We start from the raw sequence: 16,942 nt of genomic DNA on the forward strand, positions 1-16,942 counted from the left end.
TTGCTATGTAAATTTCTGCCTTTATATATTTCAATAAATGGAAAATTTATTGTTGGGGGTAATTAGGTAGACAAACTCTGTGGAAACTGTTTTCCAGCAGTTAGCATCTATGGCCTGGTCTACACTAAGAAGGGGGTTCGAATTAGGGTACGCAAATTCAACTACGTGAATAGCGTAGCTGAATTCGAAGTACCCTAATTCGAACAACTCACCCGTCCACACGCGGCGGGGTCGAACTCCGCGGCTCCCCCGTCGACTCCGCCAACTCCTTCTGCCGAGGTGGAGTACCGGAGTCGACCGCGGCGCTTCCGGAGTTCGAACTATCGCGTCTAGATCAGATGCGATAGTTCGAACTCCAAAAAGTCGAACTCTCCGCGTCGAACCGGCAGGTAAGTGTAGACGTACCCTATGAATACTAAATCAAGAAGACTTCAGTTCAGTAGAAATATGAAGAGCCTTGCAGACATACAATAATTAATTGGTTGTATTAGACATTGCTTTATTAACATTCTCAGTAATAAAGGCAATCTTGGAAAATTCTGGGAAATGTTGACCCCAGTATTACTGGCTGATTTTGGATTTTGGCATAGTATATCTCCTATCTACCAGTAGAAATGCTGAAAACAATTTTTTTGTGTTTGCTTGTTGTTTAAAAATAAAATAACTTCAAAAGAAATTTTAGACAATTAGCTAGAATGAATGCTAGTGGTTCATTTGTGTTAGAAATCTGAGTCTCCTTTTTTATATAGAGATAGTAAATTAAAGTCAATGGGTGTATTGACTAAGTAAAGACTTCAAGATTTGAGCACTATATAAAGGCACAAAATATTTTATTTGTGTGTGAAATGCTTAGAATAATAATACTTACCTCTTATATAACACTTCTCATCAGTAGCTCTCAAAGCACTTTACAAACGAGATGAGGCTTCTTCTCCCCATATTACAGATGGGGAATCTGAGGGACAGGCATGTGAAGTTACTTATCAGGAGGCCAGTGGTTGAACCAGAAATGGAACCAAGATCTCCAGAGTCCCAGTCCAATGCCTTATCCACTATACCACACACATAGTTGTATAAACATTTTATTTTTCTAGAGATTATAGAAAAAAAATTAAGAGGCATTTTAAAACTCTAGACTCTTGTATGAACCAACACACATTATAAAGTCCAGGAAGGAAAATCCCAGAACCTTTGACTTGCTCACCTCTTTCATATGCTAATTTAATCTGGAAAAAGGACAAACAGCTGTGCCCTTTTTACTCTTCATTGTGAATAAATTATGCTTGTTGGTCCCAGTCCCTCCCCTCTTCTTGCTTGTTTCTTACATTAGAAATTCATTTTTTGTTTAAATTTGTAAAACATTTATCTAGTCCTAATTAAGGCTGTCTGTCAGTCATGGAGGTCACGGAAGTCACTGATTCTGTTACTTTCCATGACCTCTGTGACTTCTGCAGCGGTCGAAGTGGCTGGCTCCAGGGCTACCCTGAGCAGCTCAGGCAGTCCCTGGGCCGGCTGCTTCTGGGGCAGTTTGGGTGAGGGAGAGGACTCAGGGCTGGGGCAGGGAGTTGGGGTGTGTGGTGATGCTTACCTTGGGGGGCCTTCCTGGAAGTGGCTGGTATGTCCCTGCAGCTTCTAGGTAGAGGGGCCAGTGGGCTCTGTGCGCTGCCTCTGCCCACAGGCATTGCCCCCACAGCTTCTATTGTCTGCTGTTCCTGGCCAATGGGAGCTGTGGAGCTGGAGCTTGTGGCGGGAGCAAGTGCACGGAGCCCCCTTGGCCTTGCCTCCGCCTAGGAACTGCAGGGACATGCAGAGCTGGATAGGGAGCCTTCCATCCCCACCATCCCCCACCCCCCAGCACCAGTGGGGGTCCCAGGCTGCTGCCTGGACCCCTGCTCCCAGCACCAGCAGGTGTCTCTGAAACTAATAGCTTATCCCATTGTCTTTTTATTGCCAAAATGTTTTTTTGGGAGGCTGCTTATTTAGTCATGTGTTGCTTTACTGTTGATTTCCCCAACCGTCCCCTCTTAAACTAGACAAATAAATTTGTACAGCAAAGCCCCAGTAATGCTCCAGGGCAGATTGGCAGAGGCCCTGGGGTTTTTTTGCATTCCTCTGCATCGTGGGGCACAGGTTACTTGCTGGAGGATTCTCTGCACCTTGAAGTCTTTAAACCACGATTTGAGGACTTCAGTAGCTCAGATATAGCTTAGGGGTTTGATACAGGAGTGGGTGAGTGAGATTCTGTGGCCTGCATTGTGCAGGAGGTCAGACTAGATGATCATAATGGTCCCTTCTGACCTTAAAGGCTATGAAAGGCTATGGTGTTATCTTACTGACCAGGTCACATGCAGGGTTGAGAAAATTATATGTCCGTATTTCTAGATTATTACATAGCAGATTCATGTCTGTCACAACTACTGCTTTAGATACTGTGATATGTATTATACAGTACTGTAAAATGGGTTTTAGGATTAAATATATGTAGAAGCTGAAAGCATTTAATCCAAGCCTGATCCCATAGACTTGCAGGATGGCTGTCTACAGGATATCATATTCTTCTGCCATCCAACTCCATGTGAAGTTCATCTGCTCAATGTTATTAGTCATTGCTAATATAGCTAATTGCTACTTTATATGCAGACTTGCTCTCTGACCCAAGACATGCAATACTGGTTTGGGAATTTTTTTAAGTCTCTGAAATACAGGGCATGGAAATATAAAAACAGCTGGTTCATAGCTCAGCAATTTTGTCTAAAGTGCTAGATTGGGATTTCAGAGCAAATGTCTAAGAAGAAAATGAAATATATGAAAGACATGAAGTGATTTCAGTGCAGCCACTGTTGAAGAGAACAGGCCAGGTTTGTGCTCATACAGGTTTGAAGAATTTAGCTTCTGATGTGACTTTTTAGCCTTAACTAAAAGAAAATCCTTGGAATGGGTATCTGGATCCACTTCTTACCAATGTTCAGAAAGGTGCGGATGGCAAGATGCCTTCAACGTTCCTCAGCCAGTTGGAGTATCACTAAATTGGGGAAGAGATGATTGTCTTAGTAAATTTAAATACATAAAAAAATCCACTATTACAAAAGTTGCTTTCCCCTGTCACCCTGAAAACCATCAAACTACATTTTCACTGCTTCAGGATTGTTAAGTATACAGTATCATGTACGGTGGACATATTCACTGAGTAGAATGACACAATTTATAAATTGCAACTGATGTCAAAATGTTTTGTGCCTTTATAGGGTGATGAATATGTAGGTAATTTTGGAAAATCTTACCAGTGCTTAGATTCTATGATTATGAATCTTGATAGAAATCCATAGATATGTTTGTATTGAACCATCCAAATGAATTAGTAATTAAAAATTTCTCTTGAAAGCCGAGAGTTTCCTTAGCTATTTTGAAAGCAGTGTTAGGTATGCAAGATCCATCTACTTTTGTGTTAAAGCTTTTCTTCTATATATGTATATGCATAACACAGAAGGTCAATGGCATTTGTATAGCCATGGTATAAATCATTATGGATCTTTGTCAGCCAAGTTTGTGATTATGAAGAAAAATACCAGTTTAGTAACTGAATAACCTTTGGCGATGTATAGGTTAAAAGTCAAAATCCTTGTAGAGGTACATTTAGTGTATCTGAGTGGGGGATTTTGCCCATATTGTGTGTTAGCTCTGAATCATGACAGAGGGATGAAGTCAAGCCCTATAATATCTTTTGTGAGTAAGATAATGATTGATTGCATGACCTTTCCACCGAAAGGCTAAGGCCCTATGACAAAGATACCTTTTGTAATCTTTACAGAACAATATGAAAAGCTAGTTCTACGGTAGTATGAAAGTAAGATTATGATCTTTGAAGGTCAAGTAAAATAATATTTGCGGTGCTGAAAACCGTATAATCAATTATGTTTTTTAAAGATTTTACATATTGATATCTCAGATGTTTTTGTTGTCAAAAGTTAAAACGTGTTTTTGAAAGTAATGTAACTTCTTTTTACAAGGGAAGAATTTTAATATGTTCAGAATCATACAAGAGAATTAATTTAAATATTTTAAGCTCACATGTAAATAGAATAAAATTTTGTATTGATTCTGTTATGTTCATGTATTGGGGGTTTAGTTCCTAATGGGAACTTCATTATTTTGATTTGTTTCTCCTGGCACCTTAATGTGCCTTGACCTTTTTAAGGTTTAAGATGCATTAATTTAAAATGCTTCTTTCCCCTCTTCATGGACCTGGACTTACCCAAGGGCAGTGTTTTATAACTCTGAATTTAAAAAAAAATAATTTTTTTTAACTCTAAAAAGGTATTTTTATAAACACAAAGTGGATGCAAAGTACTGCAAATTACATGTTGTTTTTTTCCTTTCTACAACTCATATGTAGTTAAATTAACTTAAATTTTGCTTTTGAGGGAAAAATGGCCATGAATTGAGAACCCATTATTTATTTATTTATTTATTTTACTTTTATTTTTAAATTTTGGAAACACAAAAGTCTTCATTTTGCAGGAATCAATTCAAATTGGCGTTTTTACATCCATCTTTTACTATTAAGCAGGCTGAATTGTAAAACAGGAAGAAAAGTCTTGCAGCCATCTTTTGCTTGCTCTCATGATAACTAAACATATAAATATATGATCTTTACCTTTATGGTTGTTTCGTGGTAGACTATAGGTGAGATAATTCAGTTTAGATAGCCGTTTATAATTTATTGGTGGCCATGTCTGAGAAGAGAAAATGACCTAAATGAAAATTGTTAAATCAGTATTTCCTCTATACACTTTTTTATTTCAATGGTTAACCTCTCAATATCCCCAGACACGTTTTATTATTAATTATTAATAATAATTTTATTTTGCCAGCTGGAGAAACCCACCTAGTTTCATTACTGTAATATATTGTCTATCAAATGAATATCTTCTGTCATAGAATATTATCATCCTTGTACTACAGTCAATCATACAGATGTTGTTACAAAAGAAGTCCATTTTATAGGTTTTTTCCCATTTTTATTATCTCCTTGATCCAAATATATACACTTGAGCAAAGGTACAACTGCAAGACTCATTAACTTGTTTCTGACAAAAATGTTCTTTACTTGTAATGTACTAACACAAGCCATTAAGCCAGAATTTCTTCTGGCAGAAACAATCATAGCAGATGGCACCTTTTCTCTCTATTAATTTCCGATTGGACATGTACTTTGGCTTGTTCAGTCATGTCATAGTTGTAACAAGGATCACTCAAGCAAACACAATGATAATGTAGTTATGGGCTTGTACAGTATGCATAGCCTCTACTAGCTTTCTACAGCTATATGGAAGGTTGCACTGCTTCAGCCTTTTCAGTACAACCTTTTCTGTGCTTTTCAGTACAAATTTAACACACTCCTTAAGGTGTTTGATTAAAACTAAATGGTGAAAGTAATTAAAATTGAAAGGGTATTTTTCATCTGTTGCTTTTTTTTTTTCTGGCTACTATTAATTTGTATGTTGGTTCTGCTTTTACTTGCTGTTAACATCTTTCACCAAACCTGGAATTTCCCAGGAGTCCCCTTGCAGTCTTAATGTGTACCAGCACTTTTGGCATTACATTATTGTCTGCCTGTTTTTAAAATAAATCAATTAAAATGCACAGCTGTTCAATTAAACTGTAAGTCAGTAGCTTGAGACTTCAGGCATTTTCCAAAATGCTATGCAGGGTAATGCAAAAGACACCTGGCAATTAGCTTTTTGTTGATTTGTCTTCTAATCGCCAGTTATCACAAAAATACTGGGAAGATGAAGCAAGTCCTCCAGCATGGATATCATTATCAGAAACAAAACCTGAACCCTTTATTAGCAGTATAATTCTATATAGTGATCATAGTACTTTATGTAAGCAAATGGAACAATATTTGCTATTGCATGCACTTGTTTAGCATAGTTGTTTAACCATTATAATATGGATGAAACATAATGAATCTGCTTATAAACATCAGTGCATTATCTACACATGAAGAACATATTTAGAGGTAGCCTAAAGTGTTGCAATAGGACCATCACACTTGCTTTTAATGGAATGAATGTTTTGCTCTTCTGATTTAATTTATAGATGTAAAAATGGCTATCATATTTAGTTAAAAGCAAATGAAAACAACAACACAATACCCAGTGAACAAAATGTTTGTATACTTGGCTACATTATGGATACTGCATGTAGATCAGGTGAAAAGGTGCAGGGTTATTTGTTGTCTTTGTGTAAAATGTCATTAAACTTATTTATAGAAGATTCACTAAATTATAGTAAATGACAAATTTGTTCTAAATTTTAGCAGATAATACAATCCATATTATGCACTGTAATATTTATATATGAACCTGTAGTATAAATTGAAATCTTGTTTAAATGTTCCCTAAATACATCACAGAGAGAACTTCTTTCAAAAACAATAGGTATTCACTGGGGAAAAAAGCCAAATCTCATTATCTTTATCAAGGAATTAATTTAAAATCATTCAGGCATGCAAACAAACAAAAAAACAAACAAACCCAGAAACTGTAAACTTCTCCTCAAAGATTCATGAAAGTTTAAGCTTAAAATCAGACCAACCTTTAAATGTTTGTCTGTTCAAATGGCAGTCCTTGCACATTCATTAAACTTGTAAACAAAATTATTTCAGCCATTGTAAAATTATTAAGTAATACTGGATTTTAACTGGACAATATGATGAGAAACATCTTTGTTGTTGTTTGCTATATGCCACTATATTTGATTATTAGGTTTTAAATATTAAAAGGCAGAAAAGATGAAGTTGCTTGTATGTAAACCATGTGTGAGCACTGAAAGAGAGATTTTTAGTAAGTTAATTTTTCTAATTACAGGTGGCCTGCATGCAGTTTATAAATGCCCTTGTCACTTCTCCAGAAGATCTTGATTTTAGGATACACTTGAGAAATGAATTCCTACGCTGTGGACTGAAGAAAATATTGCCAGTAAGTTGTTTCCACATGTTCACTACAGAAATTAAAGTTGTTGTTATTATTAACCTCACAACCGTGTTATAAAACAAAAGTAAACCTGTCTGAGGCGGCCTGGTTGAATTTTAATGCGTCATTCAAATCTCAGATAAACGAAAACGTGAGTGAGAAATCACACAACCAATAATGACCCATCTGCCAAATCCATTTTCATTCTACTTCTTGTCTAATATTTTAGGTATTCTTTACTTGTATTTAGGACCTGGTGATATTTTGGTAGTTCTTAATAATTTTATTCTGAACACAATAAGAGATTATGCAAGTTAACAGAGTTGCTTTAGGAATCTTACTTTCTTGCTTTTGCGTATCAGCATAACACTAAAATAAATGAATTGGTCAGTTACTGTGACAGTCAGAATGGACTTACTTTTCATTATGAACTCACCATTTGTCAAATGAACTTCAATATATATAACTTTGAAAGCAGATAGTCATAGATCTGCTTTCCATTTAAAATTATTTCTACAATTCTGTAGAATCCCAATTCTCCTGCTTCCCTTGACACCACTCCAATGTTATTAATTTTTTTAAAATCAGATGAACAAAATCAGTCAGTCATTTAAACACTTTCTTATCTTGGAGAGGACAGATACTACAACAGGGGTCCCCAACCCGCGGTCCGCGGACCGGTACCGGTCCGCGGCCTCTTAGGAGCCGGGCCGCGAACCGACCCCATGGAGCTTCCGCAGGCGTGCCTGCGGGAGGTCCAGCCGAGCCGCGCGACCAGCGAACCGTCCGCAGTCATGCCTGCGGGAGGTCCACCGGCTCCAGTGGAGCTTCCACAGGCATGACTGCGGACGGTTTGCTGCTCGCGCGGCTCGGCTGGACCTCCCGCAGGCACGCCTGCGGAAGCTCCACTGGAGCCGGTGGACCTCCCGCAGGCATGACTGCGGAGGGTCCGGCAAATGCCGCCCTGGGGGGCAGGACGAAACCGGTCCCCGGTACCAAAAAGGTTGGGGACCGCTGTACTACAATGCAAATATTCCTAGTATGAAGATGCAAACTGTTTTTAACAGCAGGGCATCATAGCATACATGTATCTGCTTTCTTGTACTGTTTTCTATTAGTAATGGAATACTATATGAGGATGAGATCCCTTTATCTAAAATACTGTAATTTTTTTGTATTGTACTTTATGAACTTTAATCTCTTGGTGTGCTTCAGGTGGCTCAGGTGTTGCATTATGATGGCAGCACAGTACTACTTCACTGTGTCAGAAAATGGGAGTGTATGTGTCAGGTGCCCTCCACCACATTAGAAGAATTTCATTCTATATGGTGTTCCAGAAACGGACAGCCAGGATACATCTGGTTAACACTGAATACAATCATAAGTACCTTCATTAATGATCTCGAGGATGGCGTGGACTGCACTCTCAGCAAGTTTGCAGACGACAGTAAACTTGGAGGAGGAGTAGATACGCTGGAGGGTAGGGATAGGATACAGAGGGACCTAGACAAATTAGAGGACTGGGCCAAAAGAAATATGATGAGGTTCAACAAGGACAAGTGCAGAGTCCTACACTTAGGAAGGAAGAATCCCATGCACTGTTACAGACTAGGGACCGAATGGCTAGGAAGCAGTTCTGCAGAAAAGGATCTGGGGATTACAGTGGACGAGAAGCTGGATATGAGTCAACAGTGTGCCCTTGTTGCCAAGAAGGCTAATGCCATTTTGGGCTGTATAAGTAGGGGCATTTCCAGCAGATCGAGGGATGTGATCATTCCCCTCTATTCAACATTGGTGAGGCCTCATCTGGAGTACTGTGTCCAGTTTTGAGCCCCACACTACAAGAAGGATGTGGAAAAATTGGAAAGAGTCCAGCGGAGGGCAACAAAAATGATTAGGGGGCTAGAGCACATGACTTATGAGGAGAGGCTGAGGGAACTGGGATTGTTTAGTCTGCAGAAGAGAAGGATGAGGTGGGATTTGATAGCTGCTTTCAACTACCTGAAAGGGGGTTCCAAAGAGGATGGATCTAGACTGTTCTCAGTGGTACCTGATGACAGAACAAGGAGTAATGGTCTCAAGTTGCAGTGGGGGGGGGAGGGGGTTAGGTTGGATATTAGGAAAAACTTTTTCACTCAAAGAGTGGTGAAGCACTGGAATGGGTTACGTAGGGAGGTGGTGGAATCTCCTTCCTTAGAGGTTTTTAAGGTCAGGCTTTGAGCAGGGGGTTGGACTAGATGACCTCCTGAGGTCCCTTCCAACTCTGATATTCTATGATTCTATGATTTGGATACATGTGGCCTTAGAATGCTGAATTAGAGCTGCTAGTCCGGAAACAATGGCTACATTTAAAAAAAGGGAGGGGGGAGAGAAGGCAAACAAAAGTTTCACTCTTGGGGGGTAGGAATGAGCCCAGTGATGTGGGTGTTAGGTCTGTCATGCTTAGGATTTCTGCTGCTGTTACTTTTGGAAGTGCAGCCTGTGCAGTGTTAGTGGATATAGGTGCAGTGTCCTGCTGCTTCTAACGCTGGCAGCAGGACTTCATGTAGCTACATTACTGATCCTCTTGCCACAGTGGTTATCAAGTACCTGCATTACTCTGAGCACCAGTAACAGAGCATGTAGGTTTCTAAGTTTTGAGGTTTTGGACCACTGTTCACTTTTCACTCTTGGGTTAATCAAGAACTTTGATCTGCAGCTTCTGTTATCACACTCAAGTTCAAGATATTTTCTGATTTTTATACCTCTAATTTTTAATTTCCTTTTTTGTTCAGGTGGATAACTGAAGGCGGCCACTCAGTTTTTCTAACTTTTTTTTAGTTAAAAAATAATATTAAATGTACTCTAGTTTTTGTTCTTTAAGCTGCTTCACTGAAGAAGCTTGAGGTACATTTTGCTTTTTCTGGCCATACTGTGAAGAGGATTAAATATTCATTTTTTATTTTTTTTTTAGTTTTGACAGACAGTTCCCCAACAAATTCTAAAACTGTGTCAGCCCCATATAATTTCTCATAGTTCCCTCCGCAGGTGAGAAATAAACACATCACAGTGGCTGAATCTTTGAGATGGAAGGGAATAGCACTGGCAAAATGAAGGTTATATCTCTGAACTTAGTTACTATGTGGGTAGTGATGAGTTCAATAAGACCCTGGGACTTTATATTATCTTGAATAAGAGTAAATGCCTTTGATGAAAGAAGAGGTCAGTACCTTGGCCAGCTCCTGTCCTACCTTCAATCTTCCTTGAGTTCATTAGAGCTAGCTGCTTTTTTGGAGGCTCATCTCATGCAGATTTGATGCCATTTGCTGAAAGAGACAGCTTGGTGTCATTGGTATGTTTATAGTCATGGGGCTTGTGGGGTATCTCTGCTTCTCTAAGATTTCTCGTAGAGTAGGGAAGAAAAGAGTACTGATCCTTCTTGCATAAGTAATATCTGCGTATTGCAGTTCTCTGATCCTGTTGAAGATAAATGATTGAATCCCTTGTTGTAACATCCACTAACATCTTGTAAGTGCATCAGCTGCACCATGTCATTGACTACCAATGTTGGTAAATGTCAAGTCTTGGTTTCTGCATATATGGTGATACAGTTTGGGTAGGAAGTGTAGGAGGGATACAAGGTGGCATAGGAGATTGTCCACATCAAATGTTACTTTTTGTGAGAACTGGAGTATTGCTTTCTTTAGAGAAGTTGGTAAATAGTCCTTTGATGGTGACATTGCAGGTTTCATATATAGTGTGTCTAGATGAGACGCGATATATCGATCCCCGATAAACCGATTGCTACCCGCCGATACGGCAGGTAGTCTGGACGTACCCTTAAATGCACCTCTAAAGGTGTCTTCCAGGTGTTGGTAGCATCATCTATAAATCTCAAGGAGACTTAATTTCACATTCAAAGGAGTAATCAGTTAAGGCTAGTTTGCAGGTTATCTTAATGAGTCTTGATTGTTAACTTAGCTGGCAATAGATGATCATCTACCTTTTGTTCTTCCTGTTTTTCACTCACTTAACTTTGACCCAGAATTCTTTTGTTTTCAGAGATTTGAAACTTCTTTGAATGCTTGTTTACATTTGTTACGCTTCTGGTATGCATGCACCCCATGCACTTGGGATCAGAATGCTTTAGCCAATAATGTCAGTTGACCATACCTGTTCCCTTGATGACTTCTAGACCCTCCTCCCTCATCAGTATTTAGGGGGCTTGATGACCAGCTGACCCTCAGTTCATTTCAGCCACTTATGTCTGTGAAACAGACCTAGTTAGCAATCTCCACTTCTTTCCATTTGCGTATTTTATTATGGTTCTGTAAATAATTACTTACTTAGACAAGACTTTTAAATTCCTTTTAACAGATTTCAGATATACCCATATGTATCTGCTCCAGAGTGTTTAGCTGTGGTGCAGAACAAGAGTAGTCAAAACATCAGTCCTTCAGAAGTACTCGAAAAGAGTAGGAGCTAAAAATATTTTTTAGAAAAGAAGAGTTATTCATTAGCTATCCTTCAACTTTGCTGAGTGAACTATCCGGCCCTTCTAATATTCTTATGTGGAGCAATGTTACTCAAAGGAGTTTAAATCTTTGTTTATACAGGATCAATTAATGGCTAACCTCCCTACAAGCCTCCACTGATGCTGCTGATGTGACATCAAGCTTGTTGGCAGCCACAATTACTATGCAGTGTGCAACATAACTCCAGTCTTGTGGGTTGCCAATAGAGCTTCAAACTATCCTGGAAGCACTCCCCTTTGTAGGAATCATATTGATACAGAGCAGAAAGCAGTCTGCGAGGACAAGTGATTTTGAAAAAAGCATTTGTCATCCCAAGCTTACCAACATCATCATCATCATCATCATCAGACTTGAATCTCTCATATCCTTTAGTATCTCGATAGATAAGCTTAGCAACAAACCAGATGTTTTTAAGGTTATTAATGTTCATTGGACTATTTTTGCACATCCACCAATTGAATACCATAGAGGTTTTCTTGCCCTTCAGTCAAAAAGTTTGTTAAAGGTCTTCTGAGAGTTTTTCTCTGATAGACAGCCTCCTACCACCCCCCAAGCCTAGGAATCTTAATGTAGTACCTACCAGTCTGATGGGACCTCCATTTGCGCTATTAGCTTCATGCTTGTTACTCCATTTGTTATGAAGATGGCCACCTTCTTCTTCTTTCCCTTATTCCATCAACTGGAGTTGGGTCATCTTTAAAGCATCTGCCATCTTCATCTATCAGAGGCTCCACTTGCTTACCACTTTCTTTGATGCGGTTTATCCATCTCTTCCTCTCTTCTGCTTGGGCATCTCTTTCCTACCACGCTCTCCTTCTATGCTAGCTTAACCAGGTTGCCTCCTTCATCTTCTGCATGTGCCTGAACCAGTGAAGTGGTGCTTCCTGTACTTTGTCAGGCACATCATGGATTTTGACTTCCATTTTTAATTTTGTAATTCATGTAACTCCTCATGGTGTGAAGACATTTCAAGCATCTCTGTGTTGAACCTGCGGTCTCTTTATTGCCCATGCTTCTGCACAATACAACATTGTTCGGGTACACCATTGTTTTATATAGTTGGGCTTTTAGTCTCAGTGGCGTATGCTTGTCATACACTGCTCCTGAGATGATGATTCATGCTTTTACAGCACTCCCCAATCTGGATTGTATTTCATGTTCAGTCTTGCCATTTTCCATGACCCAGAAGTGAAGGAACTTGAACTGGTCAGTCTGGTTTAGTCTTACTCCACTAATCTCTGTGCCCAGGTTCCCTGTGGTATGTCTGTTGACCCACACAACCTCAGTCTTAGTTGTGCTCATCTTCATCCCAGACCAGTTTCACTGGTTAACCTTTTCCTTTTGAGGATGCCCTTATTGCTATTTTTTCTGCATATAACATCATCTTGCCTTTTCCCACTGGTATCTGCCTGCTGACATAGTCCATCAATATAATAAACATCACACCTTCTGGTGTGGTCTGACTTTCAGTTCAGAGACTTGTCATTCCAAAACATGTTCAGATCTCTGTTTTGGGTGATATATAGAGGCAATCACCATAGTTTTTAGATTCTCAAGCATTCCACATTTCCTTGGCCCTGATGCGACGATCCTTCTGTCCACTTAATCATATGCCTTTTTTAGGCCTATAAAAGCCCAGAAGATATCTTGTTGGTATCTTTACCGAATTAGAGATGGCACCCGTAGTTCCTCATTGTTTCCTAAAGCTGAACTGCTCTTGTTCACGGAGGCGTTCCACCGTTCTCCTAAAACTAGGGTCCAGAATATGTTCCAGTATCTTTATCCCATGTTTACATAGAAATTATGGGAACAGAGAAATCAGTACTTTTCTCAAAAATACAATAGAACTTAGTTTCTATAACCTGATTCAATGTCATCTGAGAGTAGGTAATACACCATTTTTTAAGTAAAAAATCTTGCTGTCGCATCAGAGCGTAATGTTTTATCTTATTAAGATCAAAGCTTGAAGTTCTAGGCAGAAAGGGCAGATGATTTTGATGCAGTTTTTCATGTTGTTTCTTGTTTACTGATCTTTTGATGGATCAAACTTGTTCCTAGCACAGTAAGCTACAGTTATGATGTTCAGTTATCTTGAAATAGCTTAATGTATGCCAGTGTAATAAGAAAGATATACGTTACCGTAAGAGCATTTCTAGGCTAAAATTAGTGTTGAATATGAAAATGCTTGTTCATACCTTGGTCAAGTTGAATTGATGTGGGTTCATTGTTAACTGTTTTCCCACTACGTTTCTGAAACTAACTCCAGTTTCTGTAGAACTCGATAAAAAGGGATGTCATTAGGACTAAAATCTCCCATCACTTTACATCAGACCTGAAAGATCCCCTTTGGCTCCAGATTAAATAATATTTTAACTTTAAAGCATCATTAATTATGTTGGCATACAAACATGGAATGACTTTTAATTGAGAGTGTTAAGGTTGACCTCTACATTCAGCTGTGATTATATTTGTAGAAAATATCAGGATCTGATGGAATCTTCTGGTGCCAAGTCCTGGGCATACATTTTCTCTCTTGTGGAATTTCTTGATTCCACCATTCAGATGTGTGAGAACTGGGCACACTTTTAAATCAAGCTTTAATTCATTATCATTGCTTGGACTTCTATTTGTTTTTAGGGATTTGACATTGTATTGCTCTATGGTAAATGTCTCCAATGGTACCAAGGCCACAATATATAGAGCAGATTTGTGGGTAGATTATGACCATAATTTTATTTTACACAATTAACTACAATCATTACTGGCTTCTCAGCCCTTCAAAGGCCATTTAATATTGCATAAGTCCTTCCAAAGGTATCGATGGAGAGCCATAGTAATAAATTGGTCCCCCTGCCAACATTTTTCTTGTGCTTTCATCTCAGTTGAAACATGACATAAACTGGATCTGCTCCCTTGGAAGTTGCTTTCCATTTAGAAGAGTTATATATTTTTTTCTTTTGACACTACCTGATGAAATGACTCTATTTCCAAAGGAACAATATTGAAATAACTTGTTTCCTGCATTTCTATGTCTTATTCCTTTGGACTGATGCTTGAGGCACAAATTAAAGCTCATTCAACCAGAGCTGAGGCAGGGACAGTAGCCAGCCTCGGGTCAAGTTACACCAGCTGAGATTTGCATGGCAGCTTCTTGGAGTTCATTGCACATTCACCAGGAAGATTATTGCCTTTGAACTGTGTCCAGAAGATATTTTAAATTAGGTTCACCATCATAAATAGACAGTTTCTGAAACTAGAATCTTATGGGTATCTTTGTGCCTATTTATGTCATATTCTTCTGCATCTGGCACTCTAGATTTCTCCTATAAACAGGAAACATGTGCATATTTATTTAAAATATATATTTTCACTAGTTTCTTCTTCTTGTTATGTAGATTTTATCTTAATTCATTATGTCTCAGATTTATAGAAATGTCTGAAGCTTTGTTTCTTGAAAGATGATCTTCATAGAGATACTATATTTGTATTGGAAGAAATGCAAACTTCCATGTATAATTTATTTTATTGGGAGAAAATCTACCTAGATTCTTATCTATCAGTTACTCTCCTGGTGCAAATCTGACTCTCTTTAGCTTACTGTAGTTAGAGTAGGTGAAAAACTGGGGGGGAAGTTACAGCGTTTTGCTTATATTAAATAGTCCTCTTATGTTGGTCCCAAGGCATAAAACATTGTGTGAGAATGCTAATACTGAAAAATAGGGATACTGTATGTGTCACAAGTGCACTTCGAATGTGTACAGCTTAATGTAATTGTAAAACCTAGTTAAAATGCACCAATAGTGTAACAAATGTCCATAGTTTTTGTAACCACACACATTCCCCTCCTTTTAAGGATAAACATATTTATTTGATTTGTGTGAATTTTTAATATGTTAACATCTGAGGGTTTATTTTTGCAACAGATACGCAGAAACTATTTACATTAATTTAATCATTATTAATTTCTTAGTGCATATGTAATATATAAATAGTGTCGCACAACAAAACCCTGAGGATCTATTTTACCTATGAGATTTGACAGCTGACTGACAGCTGAAATGAAATGTGATATTACATTTGATATGCAACAGAAATTGAGGTCTGGATAAATTTGTAGTGGTTTGGGTGTGATAAAACCGTATTAATGGTGATCGGACAAAATTTCATTTTAAAGTTGTATTTTTTTTTTATATGTGAATGTTCTGCATTGAGTAGAAGTTAAACCTTAACAATATCAAGTCAATAACTATCTGAAAAATGCTTTTCTGGGGTAATCTGATATAATTCTTCACAGGGTAAGTTTATGCCTGCCGTAAAATGTGTTGAGCTGAGCAATGAAATTCCCCAAACAATAGTAGTATGAAAGGTTGTTAGTGTAGAAAGGCACTAGCCTCTGCATTTAATAAAATGAGGAATGCTTATGTGAGAGACAGATAATAGAACATTTGTTTCTGGCATTAAGAGGACCAATGTCCGGTCAAACCTGTATTATTTGCTTCGTACTACACTACATTACCCAAAAGTGAAAACTCCACTTTGAGACTAAAGGGAATGTATAATTACCAGGCTCAATACCTGCCAGAAATCTAAAAAAAAAATTGAAAATAAAGGTTAATAAAAATACGATAAACCATATATATATTCTCCTAAAATAAAACTGATGGGAAAAAGTATTGATACCTCAGCACACCATGGTAGCCTCACCAAGCAACGTGGGACAGATATTATTCTCGTAGAGGTTTGGGAGGCAATAAATAAAGCAGTGTGTGCAAAGTTAAAACACAATAGGTCAGTGATACTCAGACTGAGGCTCGGGAGCCACAATGGCTTTTAATATGTCTCATGTGGCTCTTTGCAACAATGATATTAAAACACTGTGTGATATAATTATTAACCACATAAGTCTATCTAGATGTCTCGAAAGATCCACAACTATTTTTAATGTTAATTGTAGTTCAGTATTGTCATGAAATGCTATATAAATATCAGTGTTGCCATAAATTATGCACAAATTACCTCATTGCACGTTAAGTGGTGTAGGAGCTGTTATCTGGCTGGCTAGAAAAAGTGTGCGCTCCTTTAAGGGTGAGGGAGCCAGGGCGTGACTTTCTGCTGCAGACCAGGTTAGCTTGGGACACTGACCCATCCCCATTGGAAGGCAGGGGGGACAGTATAGGTTCATGTCAGTGCAGGAAAATCCATCTTTTCCATGGACCAGGCAAAGCAGCATTCACCCCCCACACACCTGAAGTACTGGGTTTTGTTAGGGTCTGCTGTGGGCATTTTATCCTAGTTGCTCATTTCTCAGGGGACTGGGAAGAAATTTTTCCCTCACTGCCAGATTCGCCAAGGTGAGAAACAGGAGTTAGGCTATGATGTCACAACTTATTATGTAGATGTGGGGCAGATGTCCAATGTAGGTACTCCGTAAAGAAGGGATATAGTGATCAC

At 38.5% G+C, this 16,942-nt stretch overlaps 1 protein-coding gene across 3 annotated transcripts in view; it reads left to right on the forward strand.

Annotated features, from left to right (window-relative positions):
* The window catches only part of DIAPH2 (diaphanous related formin 2), an 834,834-nt gene that overhangs the window by 175,436 nt on the left and 642,456 nt on the right, over positions 1-16,942 (forward strand). For all 3 annotated transcript variants that reach the window (XM_045029932.1, XM_045029931.1, XM_045029930.1), the window contains one exon: positions 6,873-6,983. In XM_045029932.1, the coding sequence (XP_044885867.1) occupies positions 6,873-6,983 (111 nt within the window). The remainder of the gene's footprint in view (positions 1-6,872; positions 6,984-16,942) is intronic.

Source organism: Mauremys mutica, chromosome 9, assembly GCF_020497125.1.
Source record: "Mauremys mutica isolate MM-2020 ecotype Southern chromosome 9, ASM2049712v1, whole genome shotgun sequence".
NCBI classification, from domain to species: Eukaryota; Metazoa; Chordata; order Testudines; family Geoemydidae; genus Mauremys; species Mauremys mutica.